The sequence below is a fragment of the Neoarius graeffei genome, chromosome 15, assembly GCF_027579695.1.
Source record: "Neoarius graeffei isolate fNeoGra1 chromosome 15, fNeoGra1.pri, whole genome shotgun sequence".
Classification (NCBI taxonomy): Eukaryota; Metazoa; Chordata; class Actinopteri; order Siluriformes; family Ariidae; genus Neoarius; species Neoarius graeffei.
Window position 1 is genome coordinate 29,629,590 of NC_083583.1, and position 17,630 is coordinate 29,647,219.

General features: G+C 38.5%; 1 protein-coding gene across 1 annotated transcript in view; it reads right to left on the reverse strand.

Moving 5' to 3' along the window:
- LOC132898990 (transmembrane channel-like protein 3) overlaps positions 1–17,630 on the reverse strand; it is a 45,283-nt gene that overhangs the window by 21,346 nt on the left and 6,307 nt on the right. The window contains exons 4-13 of the mRNA XM_060940650.1: positions 14,849–14,930; positions 14,498–14,604; positions 13,713–13,811; positions 13,470–13,612; positions 11,179–11,326; positions 9,837–9,880; positions 6,420–6,567; positions 4,710–4,819; positions 4,531–4,609; positions 1,375–1,650 (exon numbers count right to left, since the gene is read on the reverse strand). Coding sequence (XP_060796633.1) covers positions 1,375–1,650; positions 4,531–4,609; positions 4,710–4,819; positions 6,420–6,567; positions 9,837–9,880; positions 11,179–11,326; positions 13,470–13,612; positions 13,713–13,811; positions 14,498–14,604; positions 14,849–14,930 — 1,236 coding nt within the window. The remainder of the gene's footprint in view (positions 1–1,374; positions 1,651–4,530; positions 4,610–4,709; positions 4,820–6,419; positions 6,568–9,836; positions 9,881–11,178; positions 11,327–13,469; positions 13,613–13,712; positions 13,812–14,497; positions 14,605–14,848; positions 14,931–17,630) is intronic.

Below are 17,630 nucleotides of genomic sequence, written 5' to 3' on the forward strand. Positions count from 1 at the left end.
TATTTTACTGATTGTTGCCCATTTGGACGCGATATATTTTTAAATAACATCTCGTTGCCGTTGTCGTGTGGATGTAGCCTATGTGTCAGCCCTGTGATGACCTGGCAACTTGTCCAGGATGTACTCTGCCTTTCGCCCGTAGTCAGCTGGGATAGGCTCCAGCTTGCCTGCGACCCTGTAGAACAGGATAAAGTGGCTAGAGATAATGAGATGATCTATGACTTAGGCTGTGGCAGCATGGTGGTGTAGTGGTTAGCACTGTTGCCTCACAGCAAGAAGGTTCTGGGTTCAAGCCCAGCGGCCGACGAGGGTCTTTCTGTGTGGAGTTTGCATGTTCTCCCCATGTCTGCATGGGTTTCTTCTGGGTGCTCTGGTTTCCCTCACAGTCCAAAGGCTAACTGGTGGCTCTAAATTGACCATAGATGTGAGTGTGAATGGTTGTTTGTCTCTGTCAGTGCGTTTACATGCACATCCAAATCGAGCTACTGTCGGTAATCGAGCTAAGGGTCCCAGCAGGGGTGCCAGAGAAATCCAATCCTACATGCACACAAGGAAATCGAGCTATTGTGTGAGGTACATTGTGCACCCGAGCCACACGTGGCGCTACACGCCCCATCGTGTTGGTACACTTCCGGTTGTCGTCATGAAGAAGAGCTATTCAAGAGTATAAACAAAGTTATCAGTTCCGTGTTCTCTTCTGCTGCTCGCTACTACTACTGTTGTCATGCCGACCGAGGCTGTTGTGTTTCCCGCTTGTGGTCTCGTCACATGTCACTTCCGGAAGGGGCAGTGCTGAAGTAAGTAGCTCGACTACGTAGCTCGATAGGGTTTACATGCACTAAGTAGCTCGGCTACAATCGCATAATCTAGGTCGCGTAGCTCGATTACGAGAAATCCAGTTCGGTTCGATTTCAGCCGAGCTAAGGTGTTTCCATGGCATTTAGAACTTCGATTTCAGTCGAGCTACGGCAGAAATTCGATTTTCTCTATGTGCATGTAAACGCACTGTGTGTGTTAGCCCTGCGATGACCTGGTGACTTGTCCAGGGTGTACCCCGCCTTTTGCCCATAGTCAGCTGGGATAGGCTCCAGCTTGCCTGCGACCCTGTACAGGATAAGCGGCTACAGATAATGGGTGGATGGACTTAGGATGTTGTGGGATTGTTGCAGATTGTTTTTCAAACACTGGAATATCCATGGATGCGAAAATGGCAACTCACTACTTGGTACATAGTTTTCTGGGAAGGGTGAGCCAGCCCCTTTAATATGCTTAATACACATGCATGTATTAAAAATGACAACTTTTTCAGTTATAGAGCTTTCTATGTTAGGCTCTAAACATGTGGGCACACTTTCATCAGTTCTTAAACCTTACCTGCCCAACATATGTCTCCCAGCACTGATCCTGCTGGGTTTTACCATTGTATTCATATAGTATGGACTGGTTCATTCCAGTTAGGACTGGTGCTGATGGTCCAGATATGACACTCTGCTTGACACTGATGGTGGTATGGTTCACATCCATTACAGCCATGGTGAAAGTGCCATTCCTCCCTTCAGTGATCTCTGGGACAATGGTGGACAGGTTGGTCTCTGCAGGCTGGGAAATGGTGGCCAGATAAGATGTGGAGTCAGACCAGTTGCCTGGAATCTGAGACAAAAAATGTAATTAAATACAGGAGCCCAATCATGTTATTTGGGTCATTCCTTGTATGTATGTGGTGTGTTTTGGAACCAACACATTTAAAAATTATGGTGCCAACACTTCATCTGAATATACAGTATGTCATATACTGTATATCATAAATAGCTATGTCTCATATAATTTAAAAGAAACTAGGATTTTAATCGATTTCTGGTATAAGGTAAAATGACTACATCAGGTGGAAAGTAATAATGATTAAAAAACCCACAACACAGTGTACAACTAATTTGTCATGGCAGTGTCGATAATGACGCTGGACTGCACTACTCATCAATCACAGCACGTGACATGATCACGACACGCACCACGTCACAAGGCCATGAGTACCTGAATCACATTGTTGTCTAATTAGCACTAGTATATAAGCCATGTCTTGTATAGTACTCAATATCTGGCTTTTGTTGTGTGCCACCTATGTTATGGTATGTTCCTTGTTTTCTGTCTAGAATCCATGTTCATGCTTATAGTCTTGTTTTGGTTATTTATTTGTGTTTCACTGGGAAATTTAATGAAAAACTTGCACTTGCATCCACCTCAACTACCCACATAATTCCTGACATAATTATAATAAAAGATAATTTATGAAAAAACAAACAAAATAAGAAAAACAGATTTGTTAAAAATGTCTTAATTAGGAAATTTAGGGTGGCAGGGTGGTGTAGTGGTTAGCACCGTTGCCTCACAGCAAGAAGGTTCTGGGTTTGAGCCCAGTGGCCGATGGGGGCCTTTCTGTGTGGAGTTTGCATGTTCTCCCCGTGTCTGTGTGGGTTTCCTCCGGGTGCTCCGGTTTCCCCCACAGTCCAAAGACATGCAGGTTAGGTTAACTGGTGACTCTAAATTGACCGTAGGTGTGAATGTGAGTGTGAATGGTTGTCTGTGTCTATGTGTCAGCCCTGTGATGACCTGGCGACTTGTCCAGGGTGTACCCCGCCTTTCGCCCGTAGTCAGCTGGGATAGGCTCCAGCTTGCCTGCGACCCTGTAGAAGGATAAAGCGGCTAGAGATAATGTGATGTGTGTGTGTGTGATATAAGCCATGTCTTGTATAGTACTCAATATCTGGCTTTTGTTGTGTGCCACCTATGTTATGGTATGTTCCTTGTTTTCTGTCTAGAATCCATGTTCATGCTTATAGTCTTGTTTTGGTTATTTATTTGTGTTTCACTGGGAAATTTAATGAAAAACTTGCACTTGCATCCACCTCAACTACCCACATAATTCCTGACATAATTATAATAAAAGATAATTTATGAAAAAACAAACAAAATAAGAAAAACAGATTTGTTAAAAATGTCTTAATTAGGAAATTTAGGGTGGCAGGGTGGTGTAGTGGTTAGCACCGTTGCCTCACAGCAAGAAGGTTCTGGGTTTGAGCCCAGTGGCCGATGGGGGCCTTTCTGTGTGGAGTTTGCATGTTCTCCCCGTGTCTGTGTGGGTTTCCTCCGGGTGCTCTGGTTTCCCCCGCAGTCCAAAGACATGCAGTTAGGTTAACATGGGGCGGCCTTGGGCTGAAGTGCCCTTGAGCAAGGCACCTAACCCCCAACTGCTCCCTGGGTGCTGTACCATAGCTGCCCACTGCTCTGGGTATGTGTATGTGCTCACTGCTCACTTGTGTGTATGTGTGTGTGTAGGTGTGTGTTCACTGCTTCAGATGGGTTAAATGCAGAGGACAAATTTCTCTGTGCTTGAGTGTAAATGTGACACATAAAGGCGGCTTCTTCCTTTTCTTCTTCTTGAAATTGATCTAATTTGTTTATTTTTTAAAATACTGGATTATTTTTATTGCCATTCACAGATCAGCCACCCATCCAGAAGCCACCACAAATTAATAATCTACCAAAAAATGTCATCCCGTACCCACTGATTATACTCTATACTCTACACAGTATACCGCTACACTTACAGATAGTCTTTGCAAGGTTTTGCCAAATATCAGTTTCCTAATTACCCAATTTAGTGTCCCATTTATTTATGACTCTGCTTCTGTTTTGGCTGCATTGCCTTGCTTGCCTGTTTATTGACCATAGCGTGTGTTATTATGCCTTTTGCCTGCTGATATGGATTTCCACCTTGCACTTTCAGAAATGCTACCAAACTGTACTTTTCCTTTGTCATTAGGGTTCCTTCCTTACTAAAGGTTCCTTTTGTAAGTTTAGTATCTGTCTTTAAGCAGCGGTCAATAAAGACGTGGTGGTTCCATTTAGGAAAACGGCTTTTAGTCAGACTGCATTATCTATAAAAGGTAGTGCCTTATGGAACTCCATACCTGTGCAAATCAGAGAGTGTCCCTCTTTTCCCACTTTTAAGTGTCAGGTCAAAATGTGGATCAGAGATCAACAAATATGTACACACCTTTGATTGTTGTCCTCTCTTTCTCTTTTTTTCTCCCCCCCCCCCCCTTCTTATTAAGTGTGCATGTCTGCTAATTTTTATTGTCTCTGGTCTGTATATGTATTTATATAAGTGTGTATATCTGCTAATTTCTTTTGTCTCTGGTCTGTATATGTTTGCTTATTCCCTGTGTCTCTGTTCTTTTAGTTTCTGCTTTTATTACTACCTTTCCATTGCTTTTATATACTCTTATTACTTGTTCTTATTACTACTCTGTTTGTGTTTAACATACATCTAACCTGCCTATGTTGGACAACAGATGGAAATTAGCACTTGTGCTAAAATCTGGCACATTTACATGTATGTATATATGTTCATTAATGTGCACTGTCCTGAAAAATAAAGTAAAGTAAAGTAAAGTATGCTGGACTTATGTAAAGCTTTTGTATGTTGAAGAATTATAATTCCATAGAGGATAATTCAGAAAAGTCACTTACATTAGAGCTCATGCTATTCACTTTGTCCAACAGGGCGATTATCAGACTATAGAGGTTTCCAAGATACAACACCAGCACCCTGATCAAATCAAACCCAAATTTGAAAATCAGAAAAGCTGAGCCACAACCTTAACATTTTTAAAAAAAAAAACCTTTTGCACATCTTAGTCATATCAGACCTGGCAAGTTGGAAACGAAGGCTGGTTCTTGGATGGTACATCTCCAACTGGGCCACCAGCTCAAAGGCAGAGGGAGCGATCATAGTAATGAGGGAAACCACTACACTCACCTAACACAAAGAGAGTACATGCTGTAATATAATATACACAAGAAGGTCCTTATTCAATTTACTTCGCTGTTAATCATGCAAATATTAATTACCACTCAAACATATTTTGAGGTGGTGCTTTTTTATAGAATGCTCAAGTTTATCTATAAGTTTACTAATGTAACTTTGAAATGTCTAAGAGAAAAATATCACAATGCATTATATGACAAAGAAATTATTATAACTGCTTATAATTGCTTGTAAGCATCTAATAAACTCTTATAAACCATTATAATGCCTTATACAGCTCTAATAATGTGCTTTAAATAATCCCTTGATCATTTATAAATATGAGTTGCAACTTTTCATTATAATACCATGCACAACCTTTATAACTAACAATGTACTATGAATAATTATAAAATAAGTGAATTTTTTAAGTACACAGCAAAATCCCCAGTGTTGAATTAACACCCAGAGTGTTTATATAGGTCCAGTTGGACCCAAATTAACTCTGAAAGTGTTAATTCAACACTGAGGAATTGCTGTGTACTACCTTCTATGTCCTTGTCTTTTTGGGATATTTTAGAATAAAACAGCTATGTTTTTTTGTAATCTATTATTTTCGACATTAAAGTTTTCAAACATCGATAATGTGTCACTATGTGGTTTTGATCTGGAGTTAAGCAGTTCCATATTACATAATAAAAATATAATTAATAGTGTCTTGAAGGAATGAGGAATAATTGAACATAGTCACTATATAAACACTGATGACATTTAAAATTTTTATGATGGTTTTCTTTCTTAATAATTGTTAATAAATAATACATTTATAATTATTATGCACAGGTTGATATTATTTATAAAGGGTTGTGCAGTAAGACTTTCTATGGAATCCATATGTTTAATGACCTATGAACACATTCATATCATATAATAATTTTACATGGCAATTTTACGCATTGTTATAATTACTTATGAAAATGTGTTACACTTTATAACAAGGGTTATGATGCATGATGTTTTTTTTAACAAAATAAATTCGTAGTAGTGTTCACCATCATCAACCAAAGAAACTTTTAACAAGTAACTAAATGTATATGCTTATCATATGAGTGTAGATTACTGAGAAACACATTATAATATAACCTAATTGTAATATCTTATTAATAAGCTCTAAATAAACTGATATACGTATACATGTTACACAAACACAAAATCTTTGCATTCTGATGATTGTTTGTAATATGTTACAAACACTGGTTATAAAAATGTATAATATTGGTTGCTATCAAGTGTAGTGCCTTTTCATAAGTGATTACACATAACAATATTTACAATCCCTTATGATTGCATTATAACCTGTTATGAATATGTTCATAGTTCATTATATACATTGTCTATCGTTGCCAAATCATTTTCTTAGCTGTTTGAGAAATCCTTGTATTAAACCGAAACTTGAATATTCTTTGCGTAAAGTTCCTATATTGACTGCTGCAGTGCTTAAAATGAACATCTATCCACCTGCAAAATTTGAGTAAAATTTGGCACTGATAAGTAACTCCATTAATTTACCAGTTCACTTTGAAACAGAAAGACCATGAAATTTAAGTAAGACCTCATTCTTTTCCCACAGAGTTAGCTCTGCTTTCTGCTGCTCCAGCTTCTGTGAGCGATCCACGACAAAATAGATGATGTAGATGCTGCCTGCCAGTGAGAGCAAGACAAGGATGTTGGCCAGTATCCTCAAGCTGATCAAAACCGCTCTGTATGGGAAAAGAAAAAAAAAAGTCCATCTCATTTGTATGCATAGATAGAACTTCGCTAATACAGGCAGTTAAATTTAAATTAGATTTCAAGTAAATAATCCATAGCACAGGCTTATGTAAGTAGGAGAATACTTGATTAAGTAGTTTCCTCTTCACTACATACTAACCCTCATTGATCCCAGAATGAGGATGTTGGTCACAGAATAAAATTTAATCGCATGCTAAATTATACAACGGGTACAAATATATGGAGATTGATATGAATACACATAAAATCAAACTCATCCAACCCTCTGCTTTAATATATAGCATTATTGTTGTTGCATATCAGGTTTCTATAGTAATATGATGTAATTACTTAGGCTTGTTCCATGATCTATACAGTGACTAACAGGATGAACAAACTTACTCATAACGTGAGTCGAAACAAGACTAACTGAAGTGATGATGTAACTATCAATTTGAGGAGCACCTTTAGTAACAGGCTGATCCAATCGTGGTGTATCAAGCAATGCTAATTTCTGACAGTTGCTCTCACAATGTACAAAATTCATCTACTCTGATTCTGGACTTCTGAACAAAATCACATAAGCTTTTAATGTGTTACTATTTTATTGTTACTGATGTATGTAGTATATCTACTAGGGATGTAACACAAGGCCACTACCTGTATCTGTTTCATGCTCCAATTCGGACCTCTACTGTATGCAAAGTTAAACCAGAAACGAGTGTTATCAGCTTCAGCTATTTCAGCCACTTGAGCTCAACTTCAGCAATTATTGGGCTTAACCAAATGCCCAGTGGAGCTTTCTGACAAGTTTTCTCATCTCATTATCTGTAGCCGCTTTATCCTGTTCTCCAGGGTCGCAGGCAAGCTGGAGCCTATCCCAGCTGACTACGGGCGAAAGGCGGGGTACACCCTGGACAAGTCGCCAGGTCATCACAGGGCTGACACATAGACACAGACAACCATTCACACTCACACCTACGGTCAATTTAGAGTCACCAGTTAACCTAACCTGTATGTCTTTGGACTGTGGGGGAAACCAGAGCACCCGGAGGAAACCCACGCGGACACAGGGAGAACATGCAAACTCAGCACAGAAAGGCCTTCGCCGGCCACGGGGCTCGAACCCGGACCTTCTTGCTGTGAGGCGACAGCGCTAACCACTACACCACCGTGCCGCCTGACAAGTTTTCTATCTAATACAAATTTAAGCCGGGTAACTACTGTATCTTTCAAAACAACGTTTTTCCCAAAACAAGGAAATGTTGAGAACAATAGCTACCAAATAATATTTTCTTAGATTTACTTTAGTTTTTGGATTTGTTATATTCCAAAATCTACTACAAAGCTGGGATGCAGTGCAAAGCTGGGATACATATGGTATGCTTTGGATCATGAGCCCTTCCTTCCCTTCTCCAAACTCTTCTCTTCCCATCATTCTGGTACAAGTTAATCTTGGTTTTAAGTGTCCAAGGAATGTTGTTCTGGGAAGGCTTTTATATATACATACATATATCAAAGTCTAATCTGGTCTTTCTGTTCTTGAGTGTAACAAGTGGTTTGTATCTTGAAGTAAACCCTCTTTATTAACATTCATGAAGGCAGGCATCACTTTGACAATGACAATGTCTATCTCAGTGAGAGTGTTCTTGATTTGGCTAGATGCTGTGAAGGGGAGTTTCTTTATCCACTTTAGTTGTCTTCCATGGTCTTCCAAGCCTTTTGATAGTGCTGAGCATTCCAGAGCATTCTACCTTTTAAACAATGTACTAACTTGTTGATTTGGCCACTTCTGAAGTTTCTGCTATTTTTCTAATAGCCTGTTGGTTTTTTTTTTGTTTTTGTTTTTTTCAGCTTAATGATGACCTTCTTCACTTGCATCAACACCTCTTTGGACCACATACGTATTGAGAATTCCCATAACAGCTGCCAAATGCAAATTCAACGCTTGAAATTAAGACCTTTTATCTTTTTGTCATGAAATAATGAGGAAACAGCCCACACCTGACCATGAAATTGCTTATTTGTCCAATTGTCAATTGTCCAATTACTTTTGAGCCTGTGAAAATGGAAACCCCTCAATTAAATCTGAAAGTCTACACTTCAATCACACCTTGATTGCTTGATTTCAAATCCACTGTGGTGGTGTCCAGAGGCAAAATTATGAAAATTGTGTCACTGTCCAAATAATTATGGACCTGGCTGTATATATGGATATATACTTACTCACTCTAGACAGACAGACAGATAGATAGAGATGCCTTTCCCTCCTACCACCCACCCATCTATTTATTCATCTGTCCACCCTTCTAGCTACACATTAATAGGCAATCTATCCATCTATTTATTCGTTCATCTAAACATTTATCTATTCATGTATTCATCCATCCACTCATCCATCCATCATTCCACCCAACATATTGCCTATCACTCTCTCCAACAATTTGTCCATCCATCTTTACATCTATCCACCCATCTCTCCCTTCACTCATTCTACCATCCATTCACTCATTCATCAATTTATCTATCTATCCATCCATCCATCCATCTGTCTATACATATGCATCACCTTATTGATCTCCTAAAGGGTCCATCAGATGGCAATTTCATATATGACTTTATGTTTGATTTTTTTTCCTCCACAATATGATTAGCTAACATAATTAGAACATTAACATGGATTTTAGAAGTTGGACAGTTTTTTTTTTAACTTTGAACTTAAACTCCAGTTGCTGATCAGCAAGGAATGTATGGATCTAACTTTGAAAGGACTAATAAAATAAATGGGACAGCACAGTACCATAGGTGTGCATTAATTTGCATGGTTGTTAGACAAACACATGCATTCCTATGTAGTTATAAGTGTATCTGTGTGGATGTGTATATGTGTATGCATACAGCTGAGTTCTCCACTTGAATATACGAGCAGCTCTGTTGGTGATTTAGGAGCAGTCATCTGCTGCAGTAAAAGCTGTGTGTATAAAATACAGTGTAAGGTTTTGTGCTGCGATTGCAGTCACTGTGTGAGTAAATCAGAGCCCTGTACTCTACACTAAGAACAACGCTATCACCCTAATTCATCCACTGATACTGATCATTTCCCTTCCTTGAAAGCAAACATTAACAAACACTCGAGTGACCCTCAATGAGAAGGGAAGAAGCAGCACATCTAGATTTGCCACAGTTAGCATAGGGAAAGAAATTGGGTTTGAGGAGCTATTTGATACAGTAAATAACAAAAGTTGGCAAAAGCACCCACAGGCTGGTTTCTTTCTTCTTCTCTTGCTCTTCCACAATGGCCTCCTTCAAAATAAGACATTGAAGGACATATTAGTACCAATTGAGATGCATTGTAGACAACACAACAAACACATCTACATGCAATATTCGACAGGTGAGTAAATAGGGGAAGCCATGGCCTAATGGTTAGAGAAGCAGCTCTGGGGCCAAAAGGTCACTAGTTCAATTCCCTGGATCAGCAGGAATGGCTGAAGTGCCCTTGAGCAAGGCACCTAACCCCCAATTGCTCCCCAGGCTGCTCTGGGTATGTTGTACGTCACTCTAGATAAGAGTGTTTACTTAATGTAAATAGTTCCATTTAGTAATCGTGATAGGGTGTAGAGCTACCCAGACCTGCCAATCTTTACACATTTTGTGTAGGAACTCCACATTTTAACACTGGGGTTATGCAAATATGCAAAAAGAGCAGCCTTCTTTTAAACTGACACCCTAGAAGCCCCGCCTATGTCCTCCAATCTCACATTAGTAATCTTTTATATCCTATTAATTTTTCTGCTTGAAAGATGCACATACTGTACACATCACCTTCATTTTCTGTCAAGGTGAATGAAGAAAGTGTTGAGTTCATGAGTGTGAAATAACATCTATGAATTTATTTTTGACTTAGTTAACATCAGTATCGGTTAACTATATTTATTAGAGATGCCACTGGGAAATTTATGCCAAAGTGGTCAAAATGGCAGTTTTTGACTGAAAGAGCAAATGAAAATTAAAGATCATTAAATAAGTCTACAACAAAGTGGAAAATTTAACATTTTACAAATAAAAATTAATGGTAATGATACTGTATTTAGAAAGTTAAAATGCCGCTTGCTCTTTTGTGCTGGTCAGCACAGCTACGTTCAAACAGTATGGTCAAGCCCATTACCACTACCTTAAGCAAGATCTGTCTGTAGCTCTGTCTACCTTTATGTTTCTTATATAATATTTCTTTGTTTATCATTTTGAAAAAAAAAGTTTCACTGGAACTGGCAGGCACAATGGGCACACCTTCTTCAATAAAACTACTAAATTATCATACTGTCACTATTAACAGCAAGAGCTTTAGTTATGGCTGCTTTCTAACTTTTGGCCCAATGCACACTGCTTTGCAGTTATATTATAAATAGTGAGACCAGTGCACCACTTTACACCTATAATCAGTAATACTGACAGGCTCTCCATATGGAAATCATCACTGGAATGAGAGAACATAAAATTCCGTGGTAGATTATGCTGTAATAAAAGAAGGTCAGTGGATCATTGGGAACCAAATCATGCAGATCAGAATGTCTGTGTCATGGGTTATGGCAAACACTCACCCTGATGTTATTGACTATTGCTGCTCCTTTGCTCTCAGCAGCCTCGGGATTGCCGATCAAGTAGTCCCAGGCACAGAAGATTCGCCAGCAGAACGTGTAGTTCTCACTGGAAGCGCTAGATAGACTTAACCGTGAGTTCTTCGCCATTCTGGAGAAAATAAATACATTAATCCAAGTATGATATAATGTTTATAGTATCATATTACAATAATATGTGATCATTCCATGTGTGTGGCATGGCTGACAACTAAATTACATTGTTTGTGACAGTTGTCAATCATGTTATGTATGCTGAAATGTCAATATGTTCCACTAGATTTGTTACGAGTTTTAAAATACAACACATGAGAACTAAAGGTCAAATCTTTATTGGGTCGCTTTATTCTGAGTCTTTTTCCTGGACTACATTTGTTCTTTACTTATGGAAATTCATTTGCTTTAAAAGAGTGTGTAAATATGCAATTTCAGACACAGCTACTGTAGCATGGTTGCCATTACACAAGACAAACTGAGATGTTTCACAGCACTATATGTAACTATAAATAGTTAAAAGGACAATGTTTCATTTATTAATAATTTTTTAAAGATGTCATTTTAGTAATGTGATTGTAATTGTTTTGAAATTACAATAACTCTGCTTTGTGCCAGGCCATATCACAACATTGATTACTGTAATAGAACCCCGTTTCCAAAAAAAGTTGGGACACTGAGTAAAATGTAAATAAAAATAGAATGCAATTATTGGAAAGTCATAGAAACCCTATATTTCATTGCAAATAGTACAAAGACAACATATCAAATGTTGAAACTGAGACATTTTATTGTTTTTTGAAAAATACATGGTCATTATGAATTTAGTGCCAGCAACATGTTTCAAAAATGTTGGGGAAACAAAAGACTGGAAAAGCTGTGTAATGTTTAAAAAAATAATTTGGTTAATTGGCAACAGGACATTAACATGATTGGGTACTAAAAGAGCATCCCAGAGAGGTGGAGTCTCTCAGAAGTAAAGATGAGGAGGGGTTCACTGGTCTGTGAAAGGCTGCGTGGGCAAACAGTGCAACAATTTAAGAATAATGTTCCTCAACATAAAATTGCAAAGAATTTGGGGATCACATCATCTATGGTACATGATATCATTAAAAGATTCAGAGAATCTGGAGCAATCTCTGTATGCAAGGGACAAGGCTGAAAATCTTTGTTTGGATGCCTGTGATCTTCAGGCCCTCAGGTGACACTGCATGAAAAACAGACACAATTCTGCTGTGAAAATCACTGCACGGGGTCAGGAACACTTCCAAAAACCATCATCTGTGAACTAAGTTTGTCACTGCAACCACAAATGCAAGTTTAAACCATATATAAACAATATCTAGAGACATGGCCACCTTCTCTAGGCCTCAGCTCATTTACGATGGACTGAGGTGAAGTGGAAAACTGTCCTGCAGCATGACAAAGTTAAATTCTTTTTTGGAACTCATGGATGCCATATCCTTCAGGTTAAAGAGGAGAGGGACAATCAAGCTTGTTATCAGTGTACAGTTCAAAAGCCAGCATCTGTGATGGTATGAGGGTGCATTAGTGCACATGACATGGGTAGCTTGCACATCTGGGAAGGCATCATTAATGCTGAATGATATATACAGGTTTTGGCACAACATGCTGCCATATAGATGACACCTTTTTAAGGGAAGACCTTGCTTATTTCAGCAAGACAATGCCAAACAGCACTCTGCACGTATAACAACTGCATGACACCGTCGTAAAAGACTTTGGGTGCTAAACTGGCGTGCCTGCAGTCCAGACCTGTCTAACATTGAAAACATTTGATGCATTATGAAGCGCAAAATATGACAAAAGAGACCCCGAACTGTTGAGCAACTGAAATTATATATCAGGCAAGAATGGGACAACATTTCTCTTTCAAAACTACAGAAATTGGTCTCTTCAGTTCCAAAATGTTTACAAAGTGGTGTTAAAAGTAGACGTGATGCAACACAGTAGTCAATATGCCACTGTCCCAGTGCTTAACATGTTGCTGGCATCAAATTCAAAATGAGCATGCAATAAAATTTCTCAGTTTCAACATTTGATATGTTGTCTTTATACTATTTTCCATGAAATATAGGGTTTCCATGATTCACAAATCATCTCATTCTGTTTTTATTTATATTTTCCATAATGTCCCTTCTTTTGGAATTGGGGTTGTATAAAACCACTACCTCATCATGTTTCATTCCTTACTTATTATCAAATCCATCATTGATTTCAAGCAAATCTCTAATGATTACTTTCTTAAGAGAGTGACGAAACTGTAGCCAAAAACAGCCATCCCAACAAGAAAGTAGGCCAGAGGCAGGCGGTAGCCAGCACTGCCAATCTTACGCACATTTCCGTAATACCCATAGAAAAGCACAGAATACTGCAGGTAACCCTAAAAATGGAGAAAAATGTGACCTCTAAGTAGTCCAAAGTTGAATACTGTACTTAAAAATTCAGACAATCTATAAAAGGTAATCGTGTAAAAGTCTTGCCCCAAGTGACCAGATGGTGTCAAGGTCCTGAGCTGAGGCGATTTGGTCCTTTGGGATGGTTTTGCTGCGTGTAGTGCCAAAAGGAGCACCGGCGAGGAGCTAATGGACAGACCATACATACAGAGGGAGGGGGGATAAAAAGGATGAGTGATGGAGGCTGATACCTGAGCAGGGAAATTGCTTTCTGTCCCTGTGCCAGGGAGCAATATAAATCTGGCCTCTTTTTACTGACAAAAGATAGCATGAAGACATGTGAGATCATATTAAGGACCAAGTGCAGAAAGGTAACTTTGAAGCCACATATAAGATATTTTGTTATACCGCTGACATTTTTTTTTTTTTACTTAAAAAGCAAAATCGTACTGAATATAAGAAACTTAGCAAAATATCAGTAAGTACAGTGTACCTGTATGCAAAAATAATGGAATCATAATCATACAAACCAGTAGCACGAGATACACTAATACATGCTATATGCATTATTTTTGCCATTTTTTCTGTTATCAGCTTTTCCTCTACTTTTAGCTTGCATTTTTGTAAACATAGGTTAATGACTGCCTTGGTTCATCACATTACTTAGCTCTAAATTGTAACTGTATTACATTATTTGCTGCTTTAAATGTACGTATTCTTTCCAACATTGATGCACATCATATTGTCTCATTAGTAGACATACACACCCTGAATGTCTGTGCATTACACATTAAAGACTAATCATATGATAATCCTGTAACATAAACATTAAGCAGTGACAGAGTTCTGCTTTTTTTTAAGACATGACATACCTCAGGAAGGACAATAAAGGCTCCAGTCATAATTGTGAGGACGATGTTAATCCCAAATAGCCATCGTAGGAAAATGAAATATGAGGCCACACCGGATCCAAAGTGACCTGCAAAAAGAGTAAAATACTAAATATCGTAAATATTACAGAGTTTGGAGAGACTGGTACAGTATCTCAAGATGAGGATTTTTTTTTTTGTGCTATCAAGAAAAATACAAGTCCTAAGTACAAGATAACTGGAGAGAACAAACAGTAATGTATGGTCAGAGTGCACTTCTGTGATGTACATATCACAAGGACCAACAAAGTCATTTCTGAAAATATGGAAATATGGCAGAACTTGTTTTCTTACTTTCAATCTTTTTAATCCTCATTTCCCAAGGGATGAATAAAACAAGGATGTTGTAGAGAACTCTTGAAATCTTCTTTAACAGCTGCAAAATTAACAAACATTTTATATATATAAAATCCAAAAGTCTTAGGCACCCTATTTTTTTTCATACAAACTTTGTTATAGATTTCTATTTTATGACTTACATTATCGAGTTAGTATGAAAATATTTTAGAGTTCCAAACGTTTGTTTTCCAGCACAAAATTAAATATCTCAGAAAAAAATGTTTGTATCTGAGCAGCATATGACATAAGAGACCACTTTTCAGATCAAAAAAGAAAACATGATGAAGTCTACTGGGTTTTGCTGCAAAATTTAGTCAAAGTGTCCAGAAGAACTGTGGCTGGTTCTTTAGGATGCTCAGTAAAACCTACAGCTCATTTCCTTATAAACCTGCACTCATTGTACCTGAGACTACGATTTTTTTTTTTAAAGAAAAGGGTCGTCTCACACCAAATACTGACTTTGTTTCATTTATTATGGCTGACTGCTGATTATAGTATTTTTTATGTTGAATCATTTCATTTAATTATTTTTAAACCATTTTTGGTCGACAGCATTTCTTTACATATGCCTACAATTTTTGCACAGTACTGTATATTCCATTAATTTTTCATCACATTACTATTGGAGCTTGAGTCATTATTTATTTATTTATTTATTTTTGGCTTAATTATTCCCTTTAAAAATGTTAAAAAATAAGTCTGAATACAGTTTTCCTCCTGCACACTTTTTTTTTAAATTTACATTCAGACAAAGTTTTGACTTCTTCTTAGGTCTTCACAAAGGTTCCCTACAGGCACAGTAACTCTCCTGCTCAATGTATTACACCTGTCTTTCAGGGACAGAGCCAGATTGATTACTTTTTAAATTTTTTAAATTAATTATTATTATTTTTACTCCTGCAGGTTGATAGGAAGAATAGCTTTGGATGTATAAATCCTTCCATCCATCTATTATCCGTAACCGCTTATCCTGTGCAGGGTTGCGGGCAAGCTGGAGCCTATCCCAGCTGACTATGGGTGAGAGGTGGGGTACACCCTGGACAAGTCACCAGATCATCACAGGGCTGACACATAGAGACAAACAACCATTCACACTCACATTCACACCTACGGTCAAGTTAGAGCCACCAATTAACCTAACCTGCATGTCTTTGGACTGTGGGGAAACCGGAGCACCCGGAGGAAACCCACGCGGACACGGGGAGAACATGCAAACTCTGCACAGAAAGGCCCTCGCTGGCCCCGGGGCTCGAACCTAGAACCTTCTTGCTATGAGGCAACAGTGCTAACCACTACACCACCGTGCAACCTGTGTAAATCCAAGTAGTGTAAATAAGAAATATCTGTAACCTAAATCCAATAGAAAGAAAAGCCAAACCAAAAAAGGGGGAATATTAAAAATAATTATAACAAACAAACTGAAAAGTGTAAGAATAAAGAAACACTGGCCAAAAACACTCATGAAGGAGGAAAACTTTGTGTGCAGACCTTTTTTTTTATTTAATCTGTTCTGCACCTATGTGCACATTGTCTCCCTCTTTCCGAACTATTCCTTTTTACTAAGGTTTACTCAGCTGATGAAATTCAAGATGCTTTCAGTTAGACAGGCTTTGAAATCTATGATATGACAGTGACATGAGATGAGCAAAAGCAAACATTTTCAAAATAAATGTGCAATATTTCTGATTTCAATATTCATCTGAGCCATTTCCATACTTAGTCATTTGTCATCAGGTCCACTTGCTAAAAAGTCAATTAATTTTAATGTCGCTCAGGCAGCTTTGCCGAATGCCACTGGAGCATTTTAATTAAATCGAGCAGTAACAACAAGCTGTAAATCTGAACACAGTGTCAGGGAGAGTGAGGGAACGAGAGAGCAGTGCAGGAAAAGACACAGTCAGGAAAAAGTGCAGGATCTCAACATAGACATCCAATAACAAACATAAAGTTAACATTTACACCTAACCATTTCCTAGATGCTTTCAAGCTAAAGTGACTTGCAAGTGAGGCAGAATCCAAGAGCACAGAGATGAGCATTTGAGGGTTATTTAGAGTCGCACTTTTTGCTCTCTGCAAAGTGTGAAATTTGGAACTTAGCACTGTCCAGTCACTAAGAGCTGAAAGTGCTGAAAGGTCAGACGAAGTGCTGTTTCTTCGAATTGATTTGCATTTTGAACACCACAGAGATGTTTCAATATTTATGGCTTCACTGGAATGTTTCTTTGAGTTGAAGTTGAGGTGAGATCACCTGCAACTCTGCCATATACAGGGATTTCGTGAAGTAGTTTTGGATTTTTTTTAAGGCTTTTTTTTCCACTTCGTCACAGACAGTAACATGAGCTTGGGATCGACTCATGGATCCTGGAGCCATGAGGCAACAATAGGCTTTGCACCCTGCAACCAAATATTAAAAACTGTGCAGACTGAAACTAAATACAAAAGTATGGAAGGGTATTGCTGCTGGTGGCATGGTGGTGTAGTGGTTAGCACTGTCGTCTCACAGCAAGAAGGTCTTGGGTTTGAGCCCAGCGGCCAGTGAGGGCCTTTCTGTGTGGAGTTTGCATGTTCTCCCCGTGTCCGCGTGGGTTTCCTCCGGGTGCTCCGGTTTCCCCCACAGTCCAAAGACATGCAGGTTAGGTTAACTGGTGACTCTAAATTGACTGTAGGTGTGAATGTGAGCGTGAATGGTTGTTTGTGTCTATGTGTCAGCCCTGTGATGACCTGGCGACTTGTCCAG